We start from the raw sequence: 25,646 nt of genomic DNA on the forward strand, positions 1-25,646 counted from the left end.
TCAGAACCCCCACTTTTGCATAGGATAAGGGAAGCTAACAGGTGCTCCAGGAAGTTGGGGTCTTTGAGATGGATCTCAGAAACTTAATGTCCACATCCTCTCAAGATTCTCTCTGAGATGCCAAGCAAGCCCCACTTGAAGCTCCCACTGGAACAGCAATGCAAAGTTAACCCAGAGAACAATCTACAATCTGAGGCCCATTAGGGCTCAGGTTCCTGCCACTCCTGGCTGTGCCCCAAATATAAGGCCCCCAGGTCCCCACACTCATACATATTCTTCTCCTCATTTGCTATTTTCCACTGAATCTGTATTCGGTCAGCCAACCCCTGGCTGAAACTCCCCAAAAGGACATTCTTTCCACTACCACAAATAACTCACTCTGTAACTCTGCCAGCCGTGAAACCAGCACCTAGTGAACCTGGCCCTGGTGAGTCTGCTCAGTCTCAGCCCCCACTTCCCTACCGCGTTTCCATGTTTGTGCCGTCACTGGCTGCAGCCTCCTCCACACTTGCCTCCTTAAGGAACCTGTATTAGAACCCCTTGGCAGCCTTCCTCCCTCTCCAGTCCCCGTCCACAGGCTTCTCAACCGCCCGCCATACAGGCTGACGCCCTTGTGGTACAGCAGTGTTTGGGATGTTCTGCAAGCTTCAATGTCCCCTGGGGGTGGCACTCTTTCTCTGAGCTCCCATACGTCTTTTTCACTCTTTGCTTGGGAGTCTCATCCGCAAGATCCTGGAACACAGTAGGGATGCAAGATCTATCCCCTGGATTGATGGTAAGGTTAATTAGAAAAGTCTACTTTTTTTTTTTTTTTTGGCTCCAAGCGCTTTGCCTTCTATGAGGAAAATCACTCGACTTAAATGGAGCCTCCACTTTCCAGTGCTCTCTTTATCTCCACCGCCTTCAGCAACTTTGTTTTATTTCTTGCTGCTTTTATTTATGACTCACATGGATTATAAACTGCTGAGGTCAAGGGACTGTTCTTTGGTGATTTACACTTCTAATGAAATTTATGACATCATGACTTCTCCAAGAATGATTAGCAGGGCTAGGAAATGGAAAGAACTCAAAAATCTCGATTCTGTCAAATGTCATCTTCACAAGCATTTAATTGTGAGTAAGACTGGGCTTCACCACAGAGGTAAACCCATAGGGCCCCTGCCTGGCTGTGTGAGCAGCCCCGCTGTGCTGGGGATGCTGTGTAAGTAGGTACCAGAGGATGCTGGGGCATCCAGTGGTAGAGAGGACTGGGGCTGCCTCACTTCACTCGGAGTGGAGCAGCAGTGCAGTGGGGGCTCTCTCATTGTCTTCCCACCTTCTGGGAGGGGGCTACCATGGCACACATAAGCTTTCCCAGCAGCAGGTGATTGCGGGGTGACCTCCCAGGAACTTGTGAGAGATGCCGTATGCGGAGAACATGCGATGCTCTCAGCATCCCGCATTCAATGCCCCTTCTGTTATCTCAAAATTTGGTTCAGACTGAAAAGCAGAACAGAACGACCAAGTTCATCTCACGTGGAAATGACAGATTTGAACTGGCTGTGCACACAGCAAGGTGACACAAATATATTGGGTGCCTGCTGTGTACGAGGCAATATATTGAAGCTCAGGGGGTGAGACCCTCAGACAATCACTTTGGAGTGGGCAACTGCCATACGAGAGAACACAGGAGCTTGGAGGAAACGTTTCATTGACGGGGACACCAAGGACACCATGGTGGCAGGAGTGTGTGGCAACCGGAGAAACTCAGGTGACGTGGAAGGGGCAGGCAGAGGAAGGAAGGCTAGCAAGAGGTTTTAACACAGCTTTCTTGGAAGCTTAGAGCCAGTGAAATAGAAACATGAAACACAGTGACCCTGGACACTGTACTCGACTCTGGCTGCCATTTACAGAGCTCTGTCTACGTTGAGTAAGGGTTGGGTAGTACTTCCTGATGCAACAGCATCAAGCTGGACGCTGCTTCATGAGGCCATGGAGAGCCATGAAGACGGCCTGTGGTGGTGCAGCACCAGGGGGCAGCAAGCAGACCTCGCTCGCGTGCTAACCCTGCTTCTCCCACTGACCTGCAGACAGTCTCAACCGATTTCTTAAGTTCTCTCGTGTCTCATCTGTAACAATGCAGACAACGACTATAATACACCTCCCAACACCACCGCAAGGGTCGGGAACTAGAAATGCCCACAGACGGGGCTGAGAGTTGGCTTGGTAAGTAAAAACACTCGTTGTGCAGGATTGGATGACCTCAGCTCAGTCTCTAGAACCAATGTAAAGAACCTGGTGGTACTCATAACCCCAGCACTTCTATGGTAAGATGGAAGGCACAGACAGGGGAATTACCTGGAAACTCACAGGCTTGCTAGCCTGGAGTACACAACATGGCAGAAACAACAGGAGAGCCTGCCTCAACTGGGTGGAAGAGAAAACTCTAGACAGTTGTCGTCTGACCTCCACACATCCCCTGTGGCATGATTGTGCTTGTACCCCCCCACACACACACAAATAATAAAACAACAAAAAGGTGCTTAGCCTGGCTCCTGGAGTCCACACCAACATATATGAGCACATATACACACACACATTTCACTATTCACAACTCCCATTACACACCCAGAAGGACCTTTAAAAGCCGAGTAACTGCTTCTTGGCTCACGGGTGGAAGATCCTGTCCCAGGGCTTCCTACCTTTCAAGACCAGCATGTCTGGTGCTAGGCTTATAGTTTCTAAGTTCCACTGCTCGACAGGATGATTTTCAGTAAACTAAAGGCTTTGCTGGCCATAACACTGCCAATTACTGCCACAGGGAATGTGACCAGAAGATGGCTTCCCATGGGCCTGAACCCCAGGCCGACTGAGGTGCCCTGCTGCTCCCCTCAGGACTTCTGTCCTCTATTAGATCACGTACCTTTTAGTAATAAACCTCTCTGTCTTTCATGGTTGACTTCCACCCACAGGCACTCCCTTCCAAAGTGACCCCTTTCTCACGGCTGTTAAAGTGATGATGAGCGACAGGGAACGGTCATGACGGCACTGTTCACAGTTTAGGAGAGGGAGCCCACCTGTAAGTGTCAACGGATGGATGGACAAAGACAGCATAGGAGACATGCGTGTGTGCAGCACACATGTACACACACACGTGCACACACACACTACAGTACTTTTAGGCTTTTAAAACAGAGGAAATCCTGTCATCAGCAATGACATGGATGAACCTGACAGAGACTGTGTTTAATCAAAATAAGACAGACACAGAAAGACAAATGCCTCAGAGGATCTAAAGAAGTCAAACTCATCGCAGCAAAGAATAAAACAGTAGTTCTCAGGGGCTGGGCAGGGAGGGGAAGGCGTTTGTCAAAGGATGTCAAACTTCTGATGGACAGGAGATAAGTCCAGAAAGTAGGAGACTATCTATAGGTGCTTATAGGTGCTTGAGAACTGCTAAGAGAGGGGATCTGAAAGGTTCTTACCACGCAAAGTCAGTGCAATCATCGGAAACAGAGACATTCATTAGGCTAATTTAGCCATTCCGCCCTGCAGACATAGATCAAGTATCATCGTGTTACACCATGATTATACACAATGTTAATCCAGATGAGGTAGCGTATAGCTTTAATCTCAGCACTCCAGAGGCAAAGGAGAACCACTGTGAGTACCAGGTCATTCAAAGTTCAATGGTGAGCCCTGCTTCAAAAAGAAAGGCAAAACCACATACCCACAGAGACACAGAGACACACACGCATATGTATAATATAGGTATACAATTTTAGTTGGTCAGCTAGTTAAATTAAAAAGATGATTGAGAAGTGGAAATGATTAACTGACCTTTTAGTGGTCAGGGGGAGAAAGCTCCACCAGGGTACTCCCCCTACCCCCTTTTTTCCTCCTTGGCTACTCCCCAAAACTCACCCACTCAGTGTTCTATAGAATTCACAACCCAACACAGGTGTGAAGCTGTGTCAGGCACATTGGCTGGGCTCTGCAGCACCCTAAGTGTAGCCAGGTCACCAGGTCACCACATCAGTTCTCATCTCCCCTCAACAGTGTGCACATGGAAGAAACACAGCTGGAACCCACTCCTAAGAGGCACAGCCAGCTCCCCACTTCCCAGCTTCCCACTGACTGTTCTTAGAACCACATGACACCGTTCTTTCTCCTGGCCACCCCGAGTTGGGGTGACATATCCCATCTCCCACTTTGCCTATTCTAGCCTACACACCATGAGAAAGTAAGCCCCATGTGTTCTCCCTCCCTGGAGTCCCTTCCACTCTTCCCACTCCAAGCCTGATGCATGGCAGTAAGAGCGAAATCATAGGCAACATCATCCTCACCGTGGCCCTTGCTGCCTCCAGCATGGCCTCCCAGTGATCCTCTACATTGATATACTGGGCAAGTCACAGTCATAAACCTCCCGGGCCTCCTTACCCCTGCTTGGTTCAGAGCCTATGCCCTGGCCTGCACTCACGACCTTCACCATTTGAACCCAACCTGACCCCAGTACCGCCTCCCCTCCATGCTCCATGGGTACTCTGCTGCTCCCAGTTTCTGCCATCCTCCCTGTCACACCTTCTTCCTCATCCCCTAGGGCACCTGCTCAGCATGCGGTTGAGGAAATAGCTCAACAGATTCTCCTCTACTCCCCTCTTCACCCTGAGAGGGAGGGACCTGCCTCCCCTCCTGTGACCCAGGAGATGGGGAGGGGCAAAACACAGTAGGGCCGCAGAACACGCACATCCGGTTATAAGAATCTCACTGGCAGGAAAGGAAAATGTCTCCATGGGCTTCGGCGGCTGCTCTCCTACTCCTGGTGAAGTTAGCCTGAGCCCCACCTCCACCACCGCCAGCCTGAGCCCACCTCCACCACCGCCAGCCTCAGATGGACTGCATGGACCACTGGCCTCCTGGCTTGTAAAAGGGCAGAGAGCAGGTTTGTTTGAGCTGCCTACCAGCTTTGTGAGTCAGTTTCAGATAAAGGCTCTCAGAGAAGACTGGATGCTGCCTCTGACATCAGAGTGGCAGGAGTCGGGATGCAGGTTCCTGTGTCGTTTCTGTCTTGTGCATGTGCGGAAGGTGCCCTTTTATGCTGTCTCGCAATTCCAAACATGGTTTGTGGAGCCGGTGTCTTTCTGCAGGCCCCCAGTACCACGCCCTTCTTTGTGGCCGCACCTTGGTAATACAGAACGACTCCTCTGATCGCACTCAGCAGGCAGCCTCATCCCATACCCCACTTCTCATTTCAGAAGGTATTCAACAGAGATCCTACCACCTGCCAGGCTCCCCACTCCCTGGAGATTTTACTAGAACACTGCCTTGAACTTCTGCGATTTGTATGTACATCTCATGGAACCTTAGCGGACTCCTTCCACAGCTAAGGACTACCCTGAGCATCCATCTGCACATGCTACGCAGAAAGCGCCTTCTACAGAGATATTAGCATACTGGCTGAATTGGACTAAATTCAATATTTTGCATAAAAATGCTCATTTTTGGCATGGTATTTCACTACTGATTACTGCTACATTCTGTCTGATCTCATCAAGAAATCAGCTAAGAACGCAAGGAGAGTTATGTTTGAAGAATGCTCAGCAGTTGGGATACATCCTGAAGTATCTAGTAGTGAAGTGGTATCTGGAGACTGCGCGTGGTAGTACACGCCTGTAGTTCCAGCACGCGAGAGGCAGAGGCAGGAGGGTGCTGAGTTCAAGTCCAGTCTGTCTTACAAAAGAAAAGATATGGCATATTGGATATGGTTATGCTCCTGCAGATAAAAAACAGTGTAAGGAGGGAGGGGGGAAGAGAGTGTGTGTGTGTGTCTCCAAGGAAGGAAAAAGAGCTGAAATCAATGAGTAAGACGCTCACGGTTAAAGCTGGTGATTATTTCTTCTACTGTGAATGTTTGTAAATTTGTTTTGAAAGGCTGAAAACAAACAACAACCCACGCTATCAGCTCTTTCACAGAACACGGAGCCATTATAAGCCGAATGCCAATAGCATGTGAAAATAGGGACCTGGTTTCTAACATGGGTACCAGGGCCACACCTGCGTGCATACGCGAGCTCTTTCACACACACACACACACACACACACACACACACACACACACACACACGAGTCTCTAAAGCTGTATACTCCCATGTGACCCTCCTCAGAATTCTACTGGAAACATGGATCATTAAATTTCTTTGTCATAACTGTCAAAACCATGAAAAGCCTCACGAATCACTGGCTAAGTTATAGATTCAAGTACTTTGTGCCTATTGTCTTCAGGAACCACGCGCTTTTCCCTACAGTGTGTCAGCAAGGTATACAGATGCCTTCTGTTTACTCTGACAAGTCTATAACGAGGGTGTATAACCTTATCCCTATTCAATAATGACAGTGACAACTAGCATCTATTGAAGGCCTTCTTAGATCCCAGGCAGCAGACCACAATACTTTATTTTGCTTAATCTTTACAAAATGTCGTGGGATTAGTATTATTTCTGTATTTGTTTTAAACGACAAGCAAAACTAAAGCCCATGGGAGCTAAGTTAGAGAATTTTTGTATAGAGTTTGAGCAGAATTCCAGGGAAGACTTTATCTACATGGCCTGGCTCCCTATTCAACCTCGTAACAAGCTCATTCCACCCCTGGGGTACAAAGGCTTTCTCACAGCCTGCTCCCTCCCAGGAGCCCAGGGTGATAGCTGAGAAGCTCTGATTGACCCACTGTGCTACGCGGGGGCATGGTCTAACACCCCTTCTCCAACTGTGATCTTGCTGTGGCTAATGAGGGGAAAGGATGGAAGGCAGAGTTAGAGAAAACAGGAGGAATAGACTATGTCTGTGGATCTTGAAGTGGACAGGTACTTCGGAGGCGGAAGGAGTGTACGGCTGACTGCCAAAGAGTTAGCACAGTCATTTGTATACTAAAGATTCTCTAATATTTAACTGAGGTGGGGGAATTGCTCTGCAGAGCCTAAACAGAACTGTTAGTGTGACAGAAGTCAGCATTAGCCATTTCAGAGCAATATGAACATTCAATATGAACACCTATGCCAGATACCCATCATCCTCAGTGCTGGGTGTGGTCAGCTCAACCCCCTTGCCCCAGCATGTCCTGGAAAAGCTACTTTCAGGACACACATTCTTGGTTACTCCATGGAACCCAAACAGGTGCCCAAATGCATACACCTACATCCTAACTGGCTACACTTGGTGGAGAAGACCCTCAAGAACTACGAAATTGTCCCCATTACCACCACGTAATGCACCAAGCCTATCACGGACAGGTACTATGCTCAGCACTTTATGCATTTTCCTACCAAACCGTGAAAACCAAAGCCGATGCAATGGAAGCCCACACAAGTTTCCCTGACTCCAATGCTCTACACTCACACTTCTGGAATAATCCTGGACGGATCTGAGCAGTAACCATGCTAAACAGGATGTCCTAGAGACAGCACAGAATTCAAGTTTCTACTAAGTACTTGCAGATTAACAGTCCTTTTAAAGAAAAAATAATTACCCTCCTTGCTGGCACACTGCTGAAGAGGGCCAGTTCTCCAATGGGGGAGAATGCAAATCAGGTTCTTAGGCTTGAACAGTAGAGCTCAGCTCTGTCCCCTCCCCACGCCTGACTCCCGCATCTCAAACCCTTGGAACCTACTCTAATTAACACCGCACAAGTCTGGTACTTTGGGCAGAGAGCTCAACCATAAACTGATTAGTATCCAGCTTTTGCCAAAGGCTCGTTTAAGACATCTGATAGCAGAGAGAGATGGCTTAATGTGCAGATTAACCGGCCCTTCCGCTCGGCTCTCTACGTTTCAGCCATACACTAAATTGGATCAACACAAAGCAACATTTGTTTCCTGAAGCAATTCAAGTTCTTTTCGGGAGAAACTCCTTTCCACACTTACAGCTCATGCTCTCAGTTCTCAGAGAGAGTGGGTCTAAGGAACACCCATCTGAACAGTCACCGTGGGCCTCTGGTAAAAGAAAAATCCAGAACACTGTCATTAAATTATCCATTGCCCCCGAAATGAAAGAGCATGGGATATGTTCTGTGCCAAGGAAGTTTGCTTCTCTGAAAGAGTTTATGTTTCTGATCATCGCATCTTTTTGACTCAATTTCAAAACTCACAAATGCATCAACAATTCATCCGCACCTCCTCGTAGTATCCAGTCTTAGATTCTCTTCGCCCCTTTTGATCTTGATTATATTTTTATGTCTGCTGCTTTGTTCTTCATTTTGTACACCAACTTGTATCTTTTCCTGCTTCAAAGGGAGACACAAATCCTAGCAAAAGGCCTTTTCCTCACCCAGATTTCCCCGCCCTTGACTTTTCAGACCATCAATATCAGGCCCAGGCAGCATGATAGACCTGAGAGGACCCCGTGCCACCCTCACCAACCAGAACAAAGCTCTGAAGATGAGAACAGAATGCTGGCCATCTCAGGGGGTGAAGCTGATGTCCAGAGATAATCCTCACATATGACGACAATGCTTAGGACAGACTCAACTCAGGCCATAATTCTAAGCCATTCCCAAACAAGAAGCAAGAATTTGCCACTGGGGGAAGAGTCCATTTCCTAAGACGGCCACTAGCACTTCCCACCTGTCCACTTAGTGCATATGAAGTCCTCCATCAGTGCCTGGAAAAGGTGAGTGTTCAGGAAATGGTCATTATATGTCTGAACGCGTCAAGGGCCAAGCTGAATGTTGTGTCCTATCTGTACAGGGAGCCAGATTAAGAATGTCCCTGTGAGCTGGGCGGTGGTGGCGCACACTTTTAATCCCAGCACTTGTGGGGCAGAGGCAGGTGGATCTCTGTGAGTTCGAGGCTAACCTGGTCTACAACCAAAGAGACTGAACGCCTCTATGATAAGAGTCCATGTCGACAACCCAGGATGATCTACACACTTAGCAGGTCATCTATTTTCCCGGCTTTTTTTTTGGGGGGGGGGGCACAGCTTCCTATACAAGCTCCCAGCTGTACTTGATGGAATGCACAAACAACATTTCTAGAGACAACAGTTAAGGTCGGCGGGCTGCCTCACTTTCTGGCAGAGAGTGCGGTCTGCAGACTGTGACTAAAGCTCAGGCCTGGGTCGTCTCCCAACAAGTGTCCAAGCAGCTGCAGAGTGTGAGTCACAGGCGGGGCAGGGGTGAAGACTGGAGGGGAGGAAAGAGACAAACACAGCTGTTTTCCACAGTATTTACACTCCTGGTGAATTCACGTGTGTGCAGGGGTCGCTGAATATTCTCAGCCATGGTGATGCCTGCATACAATTCTGGTTTTTCTATTATCTGTGGGTTGGGGCTGACATTTTCTCCCTATTTGGTGTGAAGCATGGGGAAGGTATGGGTTCTATTGGAGTTCCCCTGCGGCGCTGGAGACATGCACAGATGACTTTCACAATGGGGCTAGCATGGCAGGGATAATAAAGGAGTCTTTCCCACAGTTTAGCCTCTTTATTTCTCTCAGTCTCTGGAGGAAACGTCACCAACAAATCCCTTCCAGTTACAAAGCCCGTTCCCTCCCAGAGCTTGCCCCTGATGTCTGACAGAGCCTGTACTTCCCCCAGGGTACATGGGATCAATACACCAGGACTTCAAAGAAGCCCTCAAATTGAAGAGCAGGCAGAATTTTCAAAAAAAAAAAAAAAAAATCCTGGAGCTAGGATTCAGAAGTTGGCGGGGAGGGAGGGGGAGGGAAAGGCAGAGTGGGAATTTGACAGCGCCACACAATGCACTAGGATCAGAGCTACGAGGCAGATTCAACTCCAGAGATGAAAACTCTTCGCTTGGTGCTGACAACATCTGTTTTATTTTGAAGGTTGCTAAGGAGAGTCCTAGCTGGGCCAACATTGTTCCAGCTCAGGACTTCACAGTGCGCCTCGCGCAGGCTTCTGACTGAGGGAATGAAAGCTCGCCAGATAAGCCTGCTCCTTTGGCTTTCCAGATATCAAAGCACCACTTTGCTCACGGGGCTGACTAGCACCCCCACACCCGCTCACCCCTGTCTCGGCCCTGATTGGACTTTCCTTACGGCTTACTCTCTAACTCTCCCCCCTGACCCCTCTATTACCCATCCCTGCTCAAGAAAGGCTTATTAGGGACAAACAGACAGCAGCTCATCCTCAGGCCAGCAGAGGCCCTCTATGAAGACAGAGAAGAACTAACTACACATGAGCTGAAGATGGGCACACACAGGAGGAGGTTTAGCATCAGGTAGAGGGGGGCCTGGCCTTTAAAGATCTGTGCTGCCTCCTTAAGGAAAAATCAAATGCCTCTGTCAGGCCCAAAGCACTGAAAACAGCAGAGTTGACCACAGGCTGTCCCTGGGAATGATGCAGGTGGGGAGCGAGTCGCACCCCTCAGGTCATCTCTCCTCAGGCCCATCCCTCAGGCCCATCCCTCCTGAGCCTAATTGCTATTTCAAGCCTTGATGAACAGCAGGAAGGGCTAGTAGACACTCCTCCCAGTGGGCAGACACACAGGAAAAAGGGATAAGAAAAGGTCACTACAGGAAATAACGTCAAAGCTGGCAATCACACGTAAGACAAGGCAAAGACATGTAAGACACATGTGAAGACATGGCAGGAAGCACATGTAAGATAGCAGTCACATGTAAGACAAGGAGAGGACACAGCAGGAACCACATGCATGATGAATTGAGGACAGCACATACATGACAAAGTGAGGACACCAGAGAGCACACATGGTAAAGCGGGGACAGCAGGGAGCACACACGTGATAGAGAGAGGTCAATAGGAAGCATGCACGCACACACAGAGGATAAAGTGATGGATGATACTGTGAGGACAGCAGGGAACATGCATGATAAAGTGAGAACCGGTCAGGGAGCACATACAGTAAAGTGAGCACTCTCCAGGGAGCACACATATGACAAGATGAGGATACATCAGTTGATATATGACAAGGCAGAACAGGCCCACATACGTGATAAGGGAGGGGCACTCCAGGGATCACATACATGACAAATGCGGGACACTATGAGGAGGAACCAGTCATCTTCCCACATGTTAAAGCTGCTCTCAAACATGGCTGTCCCCCAAGCAAGGGAGAAGCACCTGGGCTGGGAGCCTGAGGAGAGACAGCCAGTGGTTGGCCCCTACTGTAAATGCACCTGCAGAGAAAACCACAGTGGGCTTCTAGCAGAAGGGGTAGAAAACACATAAGCTGGAGGAGGTGATTGCCCTTTCTTGTGCTTTAGGAAGCCCTAGCCCAGGGCAGAAATGCCCAAGGGACTAAGAAAGCAGAAGAGCAAGGCCATCTCTTCCCTCAACAAAGAGCCACTGCAAAGAGCCATTCAGCTCAGCTCCCACAGGCAGGTGACTCTCAATAACAAAGGAACCCACATTCTCCAGCAAGGGCACTGGAACAAACATCACCTATGCTTTTGTTTGCTGGCCAGACTATTTCAGCCCATCGTGCTTCCCTCCAGCCTGGGAGTTGGGGAGCTCAAGGACACTCGTCTGATCCAAAGGTCTAAAGGAGGCAGAATGCCCAGCCTACCCCAGGCTTCCTGAGTGCACAGGAAGGATTAAGCAGACAGCCTAAGAGGCCCTCTTCAAGTTACTCACCTAGCCAGGTCACGCTTACACTGGATGGGGCAGACATGGCCTCTGCCACCTTGTGCCAGCTCCTATTGTGTCCAGGAGCCCAGAGGGCCACAAGGCAAAGGTAGTAGCCAGAGTTTTCTTTGCTAACATCTCGCACCAGTAGATGGTAGGAGCGGGTATCCACATGGCTGAGAGCAATGTGTGGTGAGTTGTGTACTAGGGAGTCACGGTCCAGCCGAGCCAGCATGTGGGAAGCCAGCAAGGAGGCATCGGGTGTCTTTCTGAAGTACCATGTCACCTCGGGTCGGACATCATCCACACGGTCTGTTGTAATGTTGCAAGAAAGGTCCAGGTCCTTCCCTTCAGCCACAGACACCGTTCTGGGCACAGCCAATTGCAGAGCTACAAGAGGAAACCAAGTCTGTCAAGCAATCAAGTGATCTGCCCTTTCTAGACCCTCCCTTCTCCTTACCACCCTCTAGATCACCTCCTTTTAAGCTGATTTATAGCATTAAAATTAGAAGGCTTTGTGCAGTTGAAAGTGCTGGAGGAATAGTTAATGAATAAATTCATGACACACTAAATTGGTTTTGGAAAAGAGAAGCAATGAAAAGCAGCAAACACTTCTACTGCTTTCATGTGCTTACTGTACGTTAATCCTGAAAAATAACATGAGGTGGGTGCTATTACGGCCATTCTATTGATGTGGAGGCTGAAGCGCAGTAGCTCCATGGTAGAGCCCTCCCCTAGCATCACTGGCTCCTGCACCCTGAGGGTGGGGGTGGAAAACCCTACACTACAGATGAGCCAGGAAAGCGAAACCAGACAATTCGCCTCTCCTCGGGAGTCAGACATTTACGATGTGATGCATGCGGACTATCATTTCATTAGACACGCCCAGCTGAGAGTCAAGCATGAGACATACTCTCAGCCCCAAACCCAATGAGCTTTGTATTCTCCATGCTACCGTCCTCTCATGACTATGGACATTGAAAAGTAAGCTATATTTAGGGGAGGCCTTGAAGTACTGGGTGCCAGAGACTCAAGGAAGGCCTTGTTTAGCATTCCATTGTCAAATCTTTCAAATGAAAATATTTTACTCTATTCAGGGAGTTTTTAAAATGTCGAACATCTGTAATCAGAGTGGAAAAATTCAAGTTACAATGACGCTCTGGGAACGATCACTAAATGACAGCCAACTTCTCCCAGCAGAGTCAAACAAGACACAGTTCCCACCTTCCAGCAGAACCCATTCAGCACCCACTGCTGTTGCCAGGAAGCTCAGGGACAGGTGGTGGTGTCTAAACCTGTTCCACCAAACACCAAACCCACTGCCCATGCCCTCCGGCAGATATTGCTTCCACATGAATGTGTTCAAATCTTAACAATAGTTCAAACAACTATTTCAAGCCAAGTTCAACATCCATCCCAACACAGGACAGAAAATGAGGTGGACACGGTACTAGGAACGAGAGTTTCAAAGTCTGGTTTGTCCTTTCCTCTCTCCTCTTTATAGTTCGAGAAATGCATTCCTAGGGTCCAGTAATATTGGAAGCAATGTCTTTCCAGTTGTATAGTCTGCTTTGTCATTTCCTCAGTGAAAGTGGCTAAATATCTGTCCTATCGCTAGCCACAGCTCCTAATAATCCAGATTTAAAAGTCTGGCAATGGGAGGTGAAATAGAGCCAGGGGAGGGGGAGCAGTTCTAAGGATTCAGACGCAAGAGGAGATCTGGACAATCTGTGCCAGTCCAGGCTTTCTCCTGTAGAATATTGCTAAATCCTCAAGTTACATATAAGACTTGTCTCACAAGCAACTCCCACCATAGGAAGAACGTACCACATGGGTGACACAACTTTGCCATCTAAGGGGCTCTGAGCTGCCTGCAGTGCCACTATGGTCAGAGAACGTGAGCCGGCACCTGTGACTAGGGCACAGGTTGATAATAAGCAAAAGACCACCCCTTGGCTGGGTATGGTGGGACATGTCCACAATGCCAGCACTTGGGAGGCAGAGGCAGGCAGATCTCGGTGAGTACAAGATAACCTTGTGAGTTTCAGGCCAGTGAGACCCTGTTGGAAAATATGAGTAAATAGAGAAAGAGGGCTACAAGGATGGAGGGAAAGAAGAAGGAGGAGAGGGAGGGGGAGGAGCGCATGCAAGTGAGCGCACAGCCCTCAAGCTCAGGGATTCTTAGCTTGCAGTGCACAGAGTCTGTGCATGTGGATGAGAAAATTCATTCCTATTTTTATTTTCATTAACCTTTGCCGATGTATTACTCATCTTTCCTTTGAGAGCGAGCAACAAGGCAGTATTGTATGGCCTATACCTGGGGCTTGGTCCTTGACAGAAATAACAGCTCTTCATACATCACTTTACAGGAGCTGTAGACATCTGAACCACCATTTGCATTCCCTGCTCCCTAGAAATTATGATGGTTGTTAGGCCTGCCAATATGGCTTATTATTCATGTGTTAATAATGAAGTATAATTTAGTATAAAACAAATTTGTCTTAAAGATATTTTGATAACTACTTCAGTATAATTCTTTCCCCGTCACCTTATATATTATGTTTCATGAATTAAGACAGTTTTGGACTTCAAAAGACTGTCAAAGAGGCCCGTCACACGCGAAAAAAATCACAAGGCCAAGGATGCTGGCGCAAGCCTGTAATCCTAACTCTTCTGGAAGCTGAAGCTGGAAGAACACAAGTTCAAGGCCAGCTGGAGTAACTCAGCAAAGTCCTACCCCAAAATAAAAAGGGCAACACAGCTAAGCAATAGGTGCTTGCCTAGCAAGCGGGAAGGCCTGGGTTCAACACCAGAAAGGTTGGCGAAGCCTCAGCCTCGGGATGGAGCTGCTGTGACCGAGTCCTGAGTTCCCATCATATAATTAGATGCTATGGGTTTGTGGTGTGCTTGAAACAAGCACCGCCTTTCCGATTGAAATTCCTCCATTAAGTGGTGAATTTGCTGCCAAGCTAAGCTCTTAGCTCGCCTGCCTCATTAAAATAGTTGCTTGGTGCACACTGAACAGCTAGAGGTTTCCTATGCAGATTCCAGACAATCGCTTTGGCTAAAGAAGGTGACCTGAGTCCATCTGGAAAGTCATTTCTGCAGCCAAGAGAGCCAAGGCCACACCTCGGCTGCCACAAGCCATTCACGAAGATACTCACACCCACTTTCAGATACAAGGAATACTGCCCAGAACCATGCAAGTTGCAAAAACAATCACTGACCATAGCTTCCTGCTTTTCTTCCCAGGGAGCAGAGGAGGCCACACACTCATTCCAGGGAATGAGTCTAGCCAAGGTCTCCCAGGAAGCAGACTGCTATCTGAATATACTGGGCTCCTAGACAACCAAACACACCCAGTGATCCCTAGCAGTGACATTAACCTGCAATGCTTTCTTTGTACTTTCTGTTCTTCCTGAAGCGACAGGCTCCAGTGACCAGGGATGAAGCCTGCAGTAGCTCTGAGCCCAGGGCCCAGCACAGTACTGAAATCAGAAGGCTCCCTACCAATGCTTGTCCAACACTAAGTCAGTAAGAGGTTTTTCTTTCTGTTTTTGTAGACTTCTTTTTTTTTGTTTTGTTTTGTTTTGTTTTTTGTTTTTCGAGACAGGGTTTCTCTGTGGCTTTGGAGCCTGTCCTGGAACTAGCTCCGTAGACCAGGCTGGTCTCGAACTCACAGAGATCCGCCTGCCTCTGCCTCCCGAGTGCTGGGATTAAAGGCGTGCGCCACCATCGCCCGGCTTGTAGACTTCTTAATATGCCTTTTCTGTCTTGTTTCTGTAGTTGAAATTTTTAAAAAGGAGGTATATTTGCAAATTATTAGACAAAAATTAATTTATATGGACCATGTATGGCTGAACTTTCTGAAACGTATGCCATAGGAAGCGAGAAGCCTCACCCACGGTTTGTCACCTGGCAGAGGATGGTGCACCTGATGAGGGTGGGAAGGCAGGTCCAGGGTGTACACAGCAGAGCTTTGGAGTCAGCCACACACAACCTAATAGCTGTGGGGAAGGCACACCCAGGGATTCAAGGAAATAGTAAACAAGCAAAAGTTAAAGCAGCGAATCCACCCGCACCCCCAGGGAACGTTAGGTGGGCCCTGACAGGACACATTCTTAACCTCTGAGTCAGAAAGGAACCTTCCTATACAAGATGAGCAAGAGCCCAGATTCACTAGAATCGTCCCAAGCTACCAACACCACTCTGCTCCCCTTCCCCAATGAGAGAAAGCGGGGTTTCTCCTTTTCTGGTCTAGTCCTATACATGTTCACTGATTCCAATCAGCGAGGGACACATTTTCAAACCCTCACCTGTCGGCTGGATCACCACGGTGGCCACTTCCACAGCTTTTTCTTGGATTTCTTGCCAGCTGCCCTGCTCTGTGATCCACTCACTGACCACACACCTGTAGGAACCCTGGTCTGCAGAGAGTGCCCGGGCCACAGAGAGGCGGTAGGCGTCGCTGCCCACTGTGTCCAGGCGTACATCCCCACTGTGGTAGCGCTGCTCATAGCCAGGGCCTGGGTGAAACCGGCCCTCGTGGCTTAGGGATAGGATGTTGCGGTGCACCGGGCCACGGTGCAGTTCCCAGCGAAGTGCCAGGTGAGTATGCAATGGTGACATCGTCGTCGCAACACATCGCAGTTCGAAAGGTTCTCCCTCACGCAGGCTCAGGCCTGGAGGAGGCCGGGAGCTGGGGCCCACCACCAGGGCATCTGCCAGCACTGTGAAGAACAGAGGGAAGAGGTCAGTCAGTGGTCACCATTGGTCCTACCCCATGAGGAAAGAATAGGCTAGCTTCCAGGCCTCTGGCCTTGAGCCCTGGAAGCTGCCCAAGAAAGATTCCTCATTCCATTCCTGGTTCTAAAGCCTAGATACGCAAGTCATCTGTTCTGATCCACCCACAATCTCAACTGGTGTTCTGACTTGAGAAAACCAAAAGAAAAATGAGACAATAAATAAAACTCCATCCAGCTAAAATGGGTTTGTGAGAGCTTCTGTCGCCATGGTGCAGGTTTACTTTGCTCTTTGTGCCTCAGTTTCCTAGAAAGGAGGATGATGACTGTACCCGCTTCACAGAACCAACAAGAGTCCAGCCAGTGACAGAGTAGCACCCGGAGTGGCAGGATGGCTGTGCATGGAGCTGCAGGGGGAGGAGCCTGGAGCGGCAGGGCAGGGCGGAGCCTGGCACCAGGATGAAACAGACTGACAAGATACCCAAATAATCCTTTGGTTGGGACATGGGGCTGAAGGAGGAAGCCTGCAATCTAGAGACAAGTGAGCTGCCAAGACTCAAGATCTCCAGGGAGAGGTGATGGCAGGGGTTGCCTGTGGTGTATGTCCTGGGTAGGGTAGATCCACAGGACAGGAAGGGGCCACAAATACTGAAAGTTCTATGCTAATTTTTAACACCAATGGGAAGAAGCCACCACTGCTCCAGTCTTGAAAAAGAGGATGGGTTCAGGAGAAGTGACAGTGACAGGGCTGGTGATCTGGTAAGGGGGAGGTAGTTGGGAGGGGGGGACGGCTGTCTACCAAGGGCTGGGAAAATCTTCCAAGGTCACCAGGAACATCACAAGTCCTCGTCTCCTTGGTACACACTCAGAAAGGGATTATTCCAGGTACCAGGAACGTTACTGCTTTAGAAGAACACTCACTTAGGCCCATCTCTTCTACAAAACTAAGATCGTGGCCTCCATTACACACATCAGTCTGTGAGTGTAGCTAGCACGGTGTCTTTCTCAAGGCCAGTTCCTCACTGAGCAACCTCAAGGTCCATGAAGCTGAAGGCCAGATAGATGCTGGACCACATCTAGCTCCTGCCAGAGACTGCACCTGGGCGGGCAGCCAGCCTCTCTCACACTATCCTCCTGCTCCCCTGAGCCAAGAAAAGCCTCCCCTTGCTTCTCTCGCCTCGAAGACTAGTGAAGAAACAGGCAGATATCAGGGGGGCTGGAGGTTCTCTCATCCTCTGCTTCTTACCATAAATCAGAGTGTATCTGAGCTGAGGGAGGGGGAGCTGGTACTGCTTAACTCAGGGCAAAAAGGTCTTATGGGAAATCTTAAAAGAAAAAAAAAGTCAGGCTTTTTCATTCCCCAATTCTAGAAGTCAAATCCAAGGCCTTGACTATCTAGGCAATCACTCTGCCACTGAACTTCCGAGTTCCCTATGCCCCAACCACCAGATGGAGTCTTGCTATGTAGCTCAAGCTGACTTTGACTCACAATATCGTTCTGCCCGGCTGGCCTCAAACTTTCAATCCTCTTGCCTCAGCTTCCCAAGCACTAGGTTTACAGGTGGGTGCTAACATACCCACCAACATTCTATTCCTTTTATGGGAAATGGAAGAGGTAGACTGGATGGCTTACTGCTTTGGCCCCTACTTGACAGACATGGCTGACATTTCATCCCCTCGTGGTTTGGTAAAGGACAGCAGTAGCTGAGCCTGAGCGACAGCAGTCTTTACCAACCATGACAAAGGGTGGGGGCCTAGATTCGCTCATTCCTTTCTATTATCATTTCCTAACTTTCCAGGTAATTATATACACACCTGCCCTAATACAACTACTTTCAGAAACAAGGCAGGGCACAAATAAATGTACAATTAATAACAATAAGAATGTTTTCCGTTTTGTTAGCCTCAAATTGAAATAGCTTCTTCTTGCTCATTCACTAATGAGCTATGTCATTTTAAGCAAGTAATTAACCTATGTATTTCCATCTCACGTGTGAATTATGAAAATAGCCTGTCCTAGCTTCTTCATTTGGATTCAGATAATTGAAGGCGTGCGCAAACCCAACAGCACTTAGAAAACATTCCAGATGCCTACGATGTCAACTTTGCACAGCTGGGTTCATGAAATGGCAGTAACCACATGGTTTTACCATCTATATACAGCAAGTACAAAATTCTGATGCAAACAGGTATTCACTCATGAAGGTCCCAGAGAGAAAGACAGGAACTCTGAAGTTTTAATTTCTCCCACAAAGCTGAACCTCACAGTCATGCCTTCCAGCTTGTCTGTAAGCTGAATGCTAGCAACGGTACAGTTGGAGAGGCCTGGAATAGGTTAGCCTTCCTGTCCCCACACCTTTTAAGGCTCTGTTGGACACAGGAAGCTGAGGCACGGACTGAACCAGGAGCCATTTGGCTGACAAGTGGAAGACCCAGGAGCTGACTGCACAGGCAAGCTGGTTTCAGAGTTGGGCTCTCACAGGTGACCACACCACGGTGCCTACCATTCATTGGCCATAGGATGTGTCGGAATTATACTGGCAAAGGAGAAGGGGCTCTCAGGGGTCACTTGGTCCACCCTCCGCCTATCATCAGGTAAGACACCATCACTGCGACGGAGAGGGGAACCGAGTGTCTCTGCAGCAGCAGAAGAGCAGAGGAAGGTCCGGCACCATGTGAGAGCTGTACCTTTAACCTGCACTGTATCCTCATAGTTGCCCTGGACGGTGGCATCTGTGCTCGGGGTTGAGCACTTGTAGTGGCCTTGGTCTGAGGGCTGGACATTCTTTATGTGCAGTTCCACAGCATCGTTGGCGGTTCTCCTCAACAGGATGTCACCCCGCTGCAACCGCTCCTGGTACAGCTGTGCTGGGAAGCCCACTTCCCAGGTGCTGGCGAGCTCCACGAAGCTGCTCCCCGAGGATGAGAAGCTCCAGTCAAAGTTCTGCTCGCTGGGGCCATCATAGTCGCTGACGTTGCAGGGGATCACCAGCTCAGTGCCCACCACCCGAACCAGGCTGCCCGCAGGGACTCTCACCACACGCCCGCGACAGATGGCTGTAACGAGAGGGAATGAAAGGTGGACCTTTACTCACAGAGGGCCTTCTTGGTATAAAAGTGACATTTGTACGATGCTCTTACTCAGGGGCCCAAGGGCAGAATGTGGCATCTCTAAGAAAATGGACCCCCATAGAAGAGGATTAAGTCATTCCTGAAATTATAGGTTGGAAGTAGCACCCTGAAATGAATGCCTTCCACACAACCAGTTTCCCAGGGCTGGCAGGCAGACTAAATATGAGAAGCGGGCTAACCATGGCCTCAGATAGCTCTGTCTTCCACCGTTAGCATTTCCCATGCCATTGTCCTGCAGTGAAGGCAAAGGCTCGGTGTGAAAGGACACAGAGCAATACATATTTACGTTTCTGCCCATCGCACACCAGCCTTCACCCCAGAGACCGTCCCCAAGACCTGATTTATAATGACGGATGCCAATTCTCAAATCCTCGAGCAGCCTGCTGATAAAATGATTTAACTCCTGTTATCTGACATTGGTTATAAATTATTTTTAAAATATGACAATTCCACCAAGTATTAATTTTCTATTTTCTGGCTCATTTCCTTCTCTCTACTCTTCACCCTGATCTAAATTCAGAAGGCTGATGGGGAAGCTCAGAGGGAGGGAGATCGCCTGGTGCTGTCAGAAATACAGCAGCTTGTGGTTGGAAAGGAATACGGTAGACAGAGCCGACGGCCGGCTGACATTACCTGCCAGGGGAGCCTGTGGTCCACAGACCTCTGAGGCAGGACCCTCAGCGACAGGCACCTGCCTGTCCCTTTAGAAGGTCTCACTGCAACGAACTTCCCTTCAGCACGATTTTGTAGAGTTTATGACCTGGATTTTGAATTTCCATTTAGACCAAATGACTAACTGTACCAATCTTGACATTCTACAAACAGGTGCAACAATGAAACAAGGAGACCAGAATCAAATCTCTCTTAGCTTCCTTGGTTGCAAAATAAGATGGTTATCAATGAGTTAATAAAACAAAACCTTCAGCTGAAGAGTTCTCTCTGTAACATCCGTTCAATAGGATGGGGCTTTCTATTGTCGCTATTGGATTTCTATCATCTGTTATGAGTTGATCTGTGTGCCTCACACAAAATCCATATGCTGAATTCTGAAATCCAGTATGTCACAGCCTTAATTGGGAATAGGGTCACAGGAGATGTCACCAGGCAAGCTGTGATATGGTCATATGGCATAGGGCAAGCCTCTGAGCCAATGTGACGGGCGTCCTTAAAAGGGAGCTAATTTGGCCACCCGGGGAGAATCCTGCACACAGTGATGAAGGGAGAGAGCAAGGTGATGCATCCAGACTAAGAACACCACAGACTGGCAGCCAGCCAGCATAGGCTTGGAGAGGCAGGCCCAACCTCCCTCCCAGACCTCAGAGAGCAGACTCTGGCCACCGTGCTTTGACCTCTAGCTTGTAGGGAAAGGGGACTGTTGTTTAAGTCACCTGGTCTGCAGCATCGTTCCCAGGAACCCAGCACACTGGGGCTGCTTGTTTATTGCTGGTGTAATTCATGTTCTCAAACTCTGGCCGCCTATTAGTGGATTCAAAAATGAATTTATAGTGGTTGTGTGTGCTTTTAGAAAGAGCATTTTAAATGAACAAAAGCGATTAAAGTCCAATGCACTTGGTAAGGGATAAATATTGCTATATACAGCACTTTGTTAGGTAAACATAGGTATGCGTGAAGCAGATGATGATGAAAAACTAGCATAAATTTGGGTCAGGGTCGGGGGGAAAAAGCTGAGGGCCATTTTGTAAAACCTCACTCTTGTTTTCTCTAACCTCAAAAGCATTATCAATTATCATTTCCTTTGGGAAAGGAAAAAAGAAGCAACTGTATAAGAGAAATATTGACAGACAGTGTGAGACACTGTTCACATAAGGGGACTTTTGTAGTTTAACGTAATTTGCCCCCCATAATCTCATAGGGAGTGGCACTATTAGAGGTTATGACCTTGTTGGAGGAAGTGTGTCATGGGGGTGGGGGCTTTGAGGTTTCCCATGTTCAGGATATCACCGGGTGTCTCAGTTGACTTACTGCTGCCTGCTCCAGCACATCGACCTCATGCCGTCATGCTCCCCATCATGATAATGGAATGAACCTCTCAAACTGTAAGCCAGACAACCCAATTAAATGTTTTCTTTATAAGAGTTGCTGTTGTCATGATGTCTTCACAGCAATGACAACCCTAAGACGGGGGCCAACTGTCTTCCTGTTCGAGCTGAGCTAGGGGCAGGCCCAAAACAACTTCCAACTAAGAGAAGCTGCTGAACCCCAAATTGCATCAATGCCCTTAAAATCAAATAAAGTCGGGCTGGGGTGGCAGGTAGCTCAGCACTAGAGTTCCTTTACATGAGGGAGGGGCTGGGCTCCACTCCAAGCACTGACAATAAAGCTAAATAAATAAATAAGTAAAATTAAATGAAGTATCATATGCTTATAACACAGTCAAGAAGTTAAGAATCACTTGAATTTAGGAGTTGGCAGCTCCTTGACATTGCAAGACCCTGGCTCAAAAAGAGAACCTAAAGGATATGGTGGCATTTCCTGAGAGGTAACCATAGTACCAAGGGAGACAGCTCAGTCAGTGAAGCATTCGCCATGCAAGCATGGGGAACTGAGTTCAGATTTCCAGTGCCCACATGAAAAGCTTGCACAACTGTAACCTACTGTGTTGGGGGGTGAGGTTGGGATAGATACAAGTGAATCCCTGTGGCTTGCTGGTCAGCTTCCATCTAGCTATGTGGTGGGAGACCTTAACCCCCAAAATGTGGAAAGCCATCGAGGAGGACATTCAATACATACCTATGGCCTCCACATTCACATGGACACATATGCATGCACACCTGAATACATGGAAGCTCCCACCCAAAAATATGTACACATACACACACACAATGCACATGTAGAACAAGAAACAGCAATGGAACCATGATCGCCACTCTGCTCCAGCCCTCACCCTGGGTCCTGGGAAGGTTCAGATGAACCAGTACAAGGAACTCACAGCACCCAGCATGTGGTGAGGATCTCGGATAACGTTTGGGATGGGTTACCACATATCAGGCACCTTGAAGGGCTCACAAAAGATTTTCCAAATGGGTAAATATTTCTACCCCTTGGTAAAATGTTGGCATCCAGGGCCTTCAGGCCTAAGCCTAGCTTCCTTCGGAGGTTTCTATCTTTATTCCTGGGTGCCTGGACATTTGGAAAGGGGTCCAGCTCATTGTCTCAGTTCTCCAAGCTTTCTTGCACATGGCTACCATTAAACATGCGAAACCTGGCATCCCATGGATCAGAATTCTTTTTCCAGACTTACTTATTTCCACCTAATGTGTACGAGTATTTTGCTGACTTGTATATCTGTACACTGTGTGCTCACCTGGTGTCTGTGGAGGCCAGAAGAAGAGGCGGAGCCTGGAGCCCTTGGATCTAGAGTTACACAGCGGTGAGATGGTATGTAGGTGCTGGGATCAAACCTAGGGCCTCTGGAAGAGCAGCCATTGCTCTTAACCACTGGGCCATCTTTCCAGTACTATGGACCAGAATTCTTCAATGGTTGCTTATCATATATGGCAAAACTGTCTCCCAATAACCTACCGCACACACACATACTGTGGCTACCCTGGTCCAGGCTATTACCTCTTACCATCATTATTGAAATAACTCTCTTGCTGGTTTCTTGGTTTTCGACCTACTACAAAGCGATCTTTCAAAAACAAACATTTTCCTCAGTGCCAAACTCTCTAGATGAGTGGTCTCATCGCACCCCAAATCCTTACCTTGTTTCCTGAGCCCTACATTCTGTTCCTCTCCCTTCGTGACACTCAGCTGTGCTTAACTCTGAAGATTTCCTTAAACAGGCGACAGACAGTCTAACTTCAGGGCTTCTAAGAATGAATTTTTAAAAATATGTGCACATGTGTGTGGGGGAGTACCCATGGAGGATGGACCCACCAGAACCCCCTGGGTGGGGCAGTTGTGAGCTGCCTAACATGGGTGCTGAGCACTGAACTCAGGAACAGTCACTTCTCCAGCCCCAACTTCAGGGCGCTTGCACACCTCCCTCTTCAGGTCATGTACCCTGCTGGTTCTTTAACCAGCCTTTCCCCATCCCCTAATATGGCATCTCCCATTTTTATTCACCGCAAAACTTAACAGCAGTCACTAACGTATCTTGTACACTCATCTGTTCTTCTTATTTATTATCTATCTCTACTCCCACGAGGAGCACTGTGTGTCTAAGCAGAGCTTGGTGCCCAAGCTATCCAGTCAGTATCTACTGCATGGAACACACACACGATTCTTCCTGACCTGGCCCGAGCGACCACTCTAGCTCCCCGCCTCGCAACATCCTTCCCCACTAATGCTTATAGTTCAACAAAGCCAAACTACCTTCTTCTCTGGAAATACCACCATGCCCTGTGGTACCCAGGCTCTCGGCTTTACTGTCTCCTCCAGGCAGCATGCCTTCCCAGCAATCCTCTTGCCCAGAGAGGCTTCAGTACTGCCTTCTCCTCAGGGAGGCATGCCCCTCTCCCGGGACCCACTCACACACTCCTTTCTCAAATTCTGTTGCAACCTGGGCAAGGACCTGGATGGAAACTTTGTCACAGTGCCACTGGGAAAGGAAACAGTAGCAGCAGATGCCTGAAAGCAAATTTTAATCTGAAAACCTATAAACCCGAGCAATGTCATGCATGCAAGAACCAGGGTGTCCTCTCATCCAAGCATACGGAAGATTCAAGATTTTGGTAGCAGAATTTCAATTTGCCAGCAGCAATCTGGTATTTAGTACAGATTTCCCTTAATATTGTTAAATAGCGGCAACGATACTTAAAAATAAATATAACTTGTAAAAGGGAAAGCATATGGCTTTTCTCAAATCAAGAAGAATATCTGCAGAGCCACATTTGCCAATTTTTGTCACAACCTTTGGTAACAGCTGATAACTGAGGGAAAGAGAAAAAGACAAGTTTCTTCGGAGTTCCCAAGTGCTACCAGTGTTTCAAATAAGAGTCCTAAACATTTCTGATCCTAAACAATGTTACCATAACTCCACGTAAAAATGTCTTTGATGCTGGGCAGTGGTGGTAGAGCATGCTTTCAATCCCAGCACCCGGGAGGCAGAGGCAGGCGGATCTCTGAGGCCGAGGCCAGCCTGGCCACCTAGCACATAGAAGTGAGTTTACTTCAGATTACTCGTTGTTGTTTGCTACTAATAATATGACATTCTTTTGTCACGTGTGGCTTGTCCTTGTGATTGCACGCTTTATTCATGTGATTCTTCTTGACCCTCAGAATATAAATTGCCTGATGCGCTGAATAAGTTAACTACTGCATGAGCCATTAGTCTGCCTCATTTTCAGGAGCCATTTTCTAGGTCCCACTGCAATTGGAGTACACAGTTTCGTTCAAAGTTCTTTCTTAAATCTATAGGAAAAAATCATTTAATACAACCACTGCTAACTTCACCTGTCATTATTCCAACTTGTAAGCCCTTGTCCCCCTCCCCCAAATATAAAATTCATGTTTCTTTTTGTACCCTGACTTCAAAGAACATCAGTATTAAATACAACATTCAACTATGAAAATCATTTAGCTTAAATTTCTTTTTTTTTAGCTTAAATTTCAAATAATTATCTCCTTCCTTTTTATTTCCCACGCTGCCTTGTAAAGTTTAGCTTTTTTATCTTATTTCAAAGTTGTCTTTTCACTTGTGTATTTCATTGTGAGCTGCCTCGAATATTTGGGGGAGGGGTAAGTAGGCATAAATCTAAAAAGTGAGTAACTCAGATCTGCCCTTGTAGGGTGCTGTTTCTGGTAGAGACGGTAGTCGGTTTCAAACTGGAACAGCCTAGATCAATGCCTCCTGAGTGATGAATCACCATCACTGAATGACGTCCCATGCTTCTACTCTTTAGAAATAATGCCAATTCTCAGGACGTTGACGCCATAAAATGTATGTCTAAACGCAGAGCATCGAACACCTCACGGGGTCAAGAAATAACTTGCAAGTTCAGGAACACACAGAGAGCTAATGCGAAGAGCCAAGATTCTACTTGGGGGTGAGGCCGTCAAGAAGCGGCCCCGGCATCACCCAGGGCTTCTCCTCTCACACAATGGGTGTTTTAGAAGACAGATCCTATCTGAGGGCAGGGTACGTGGCTGAGAGGCTTTGAAATAAGATAAAAAAGCTAAACTTTACAAGGCAGCATGGGAAGTAAAAAGGGAGAAGATCATTATTTGAAA

General features: G+C 48.0%; 1 protein-coding gene across 1 annotated transcript in view; it reads right to left on the minus strand.

The window, feature by feature from the left end:
* Positions 1 to 25,646, minus strand: part of Ptgfrn (prostaglandin F2 receptor inhibitor) — a 67,442-nt gene that overhangs the window by 19,527 nt on the left and 22,269 nt on the right. Inside the window, exons 2-4 of the mRNA XM_057793666.1 lie at positions 19,008 to 19,376; positions 15,894 to 16,307; positions 11,587 to 11,967 (exon numbers count right to left, since the gene is read on the minus strand). Of these exons, the coding sequence (XP_057649649.1) occupies positions 11,587 to 11,967; positions 15,894 to 16,307; positions 19,008 to 19,376 (1,164 nt within the window). The remainder of the gene's footprint in view (positions 1 to 11,586; positions 11,968 to 15,893; positions 16,308 to 19,007; positions 19,377 to 25,646) is intronic.

Source organism: Chionomys nivalis, chromosome 18 (genome assembly GCF_950005125.1).
Source record: "Chionomys nivalis chromosome 18, mChiNiv1.1, whole genome shotgun sequence".
Lineage (NCBI taxonomy): Eukaryota > Metazoa > Chordata > Mammalia > Rodentia > Cricetidae > Chionomys > Chionomys nivalis.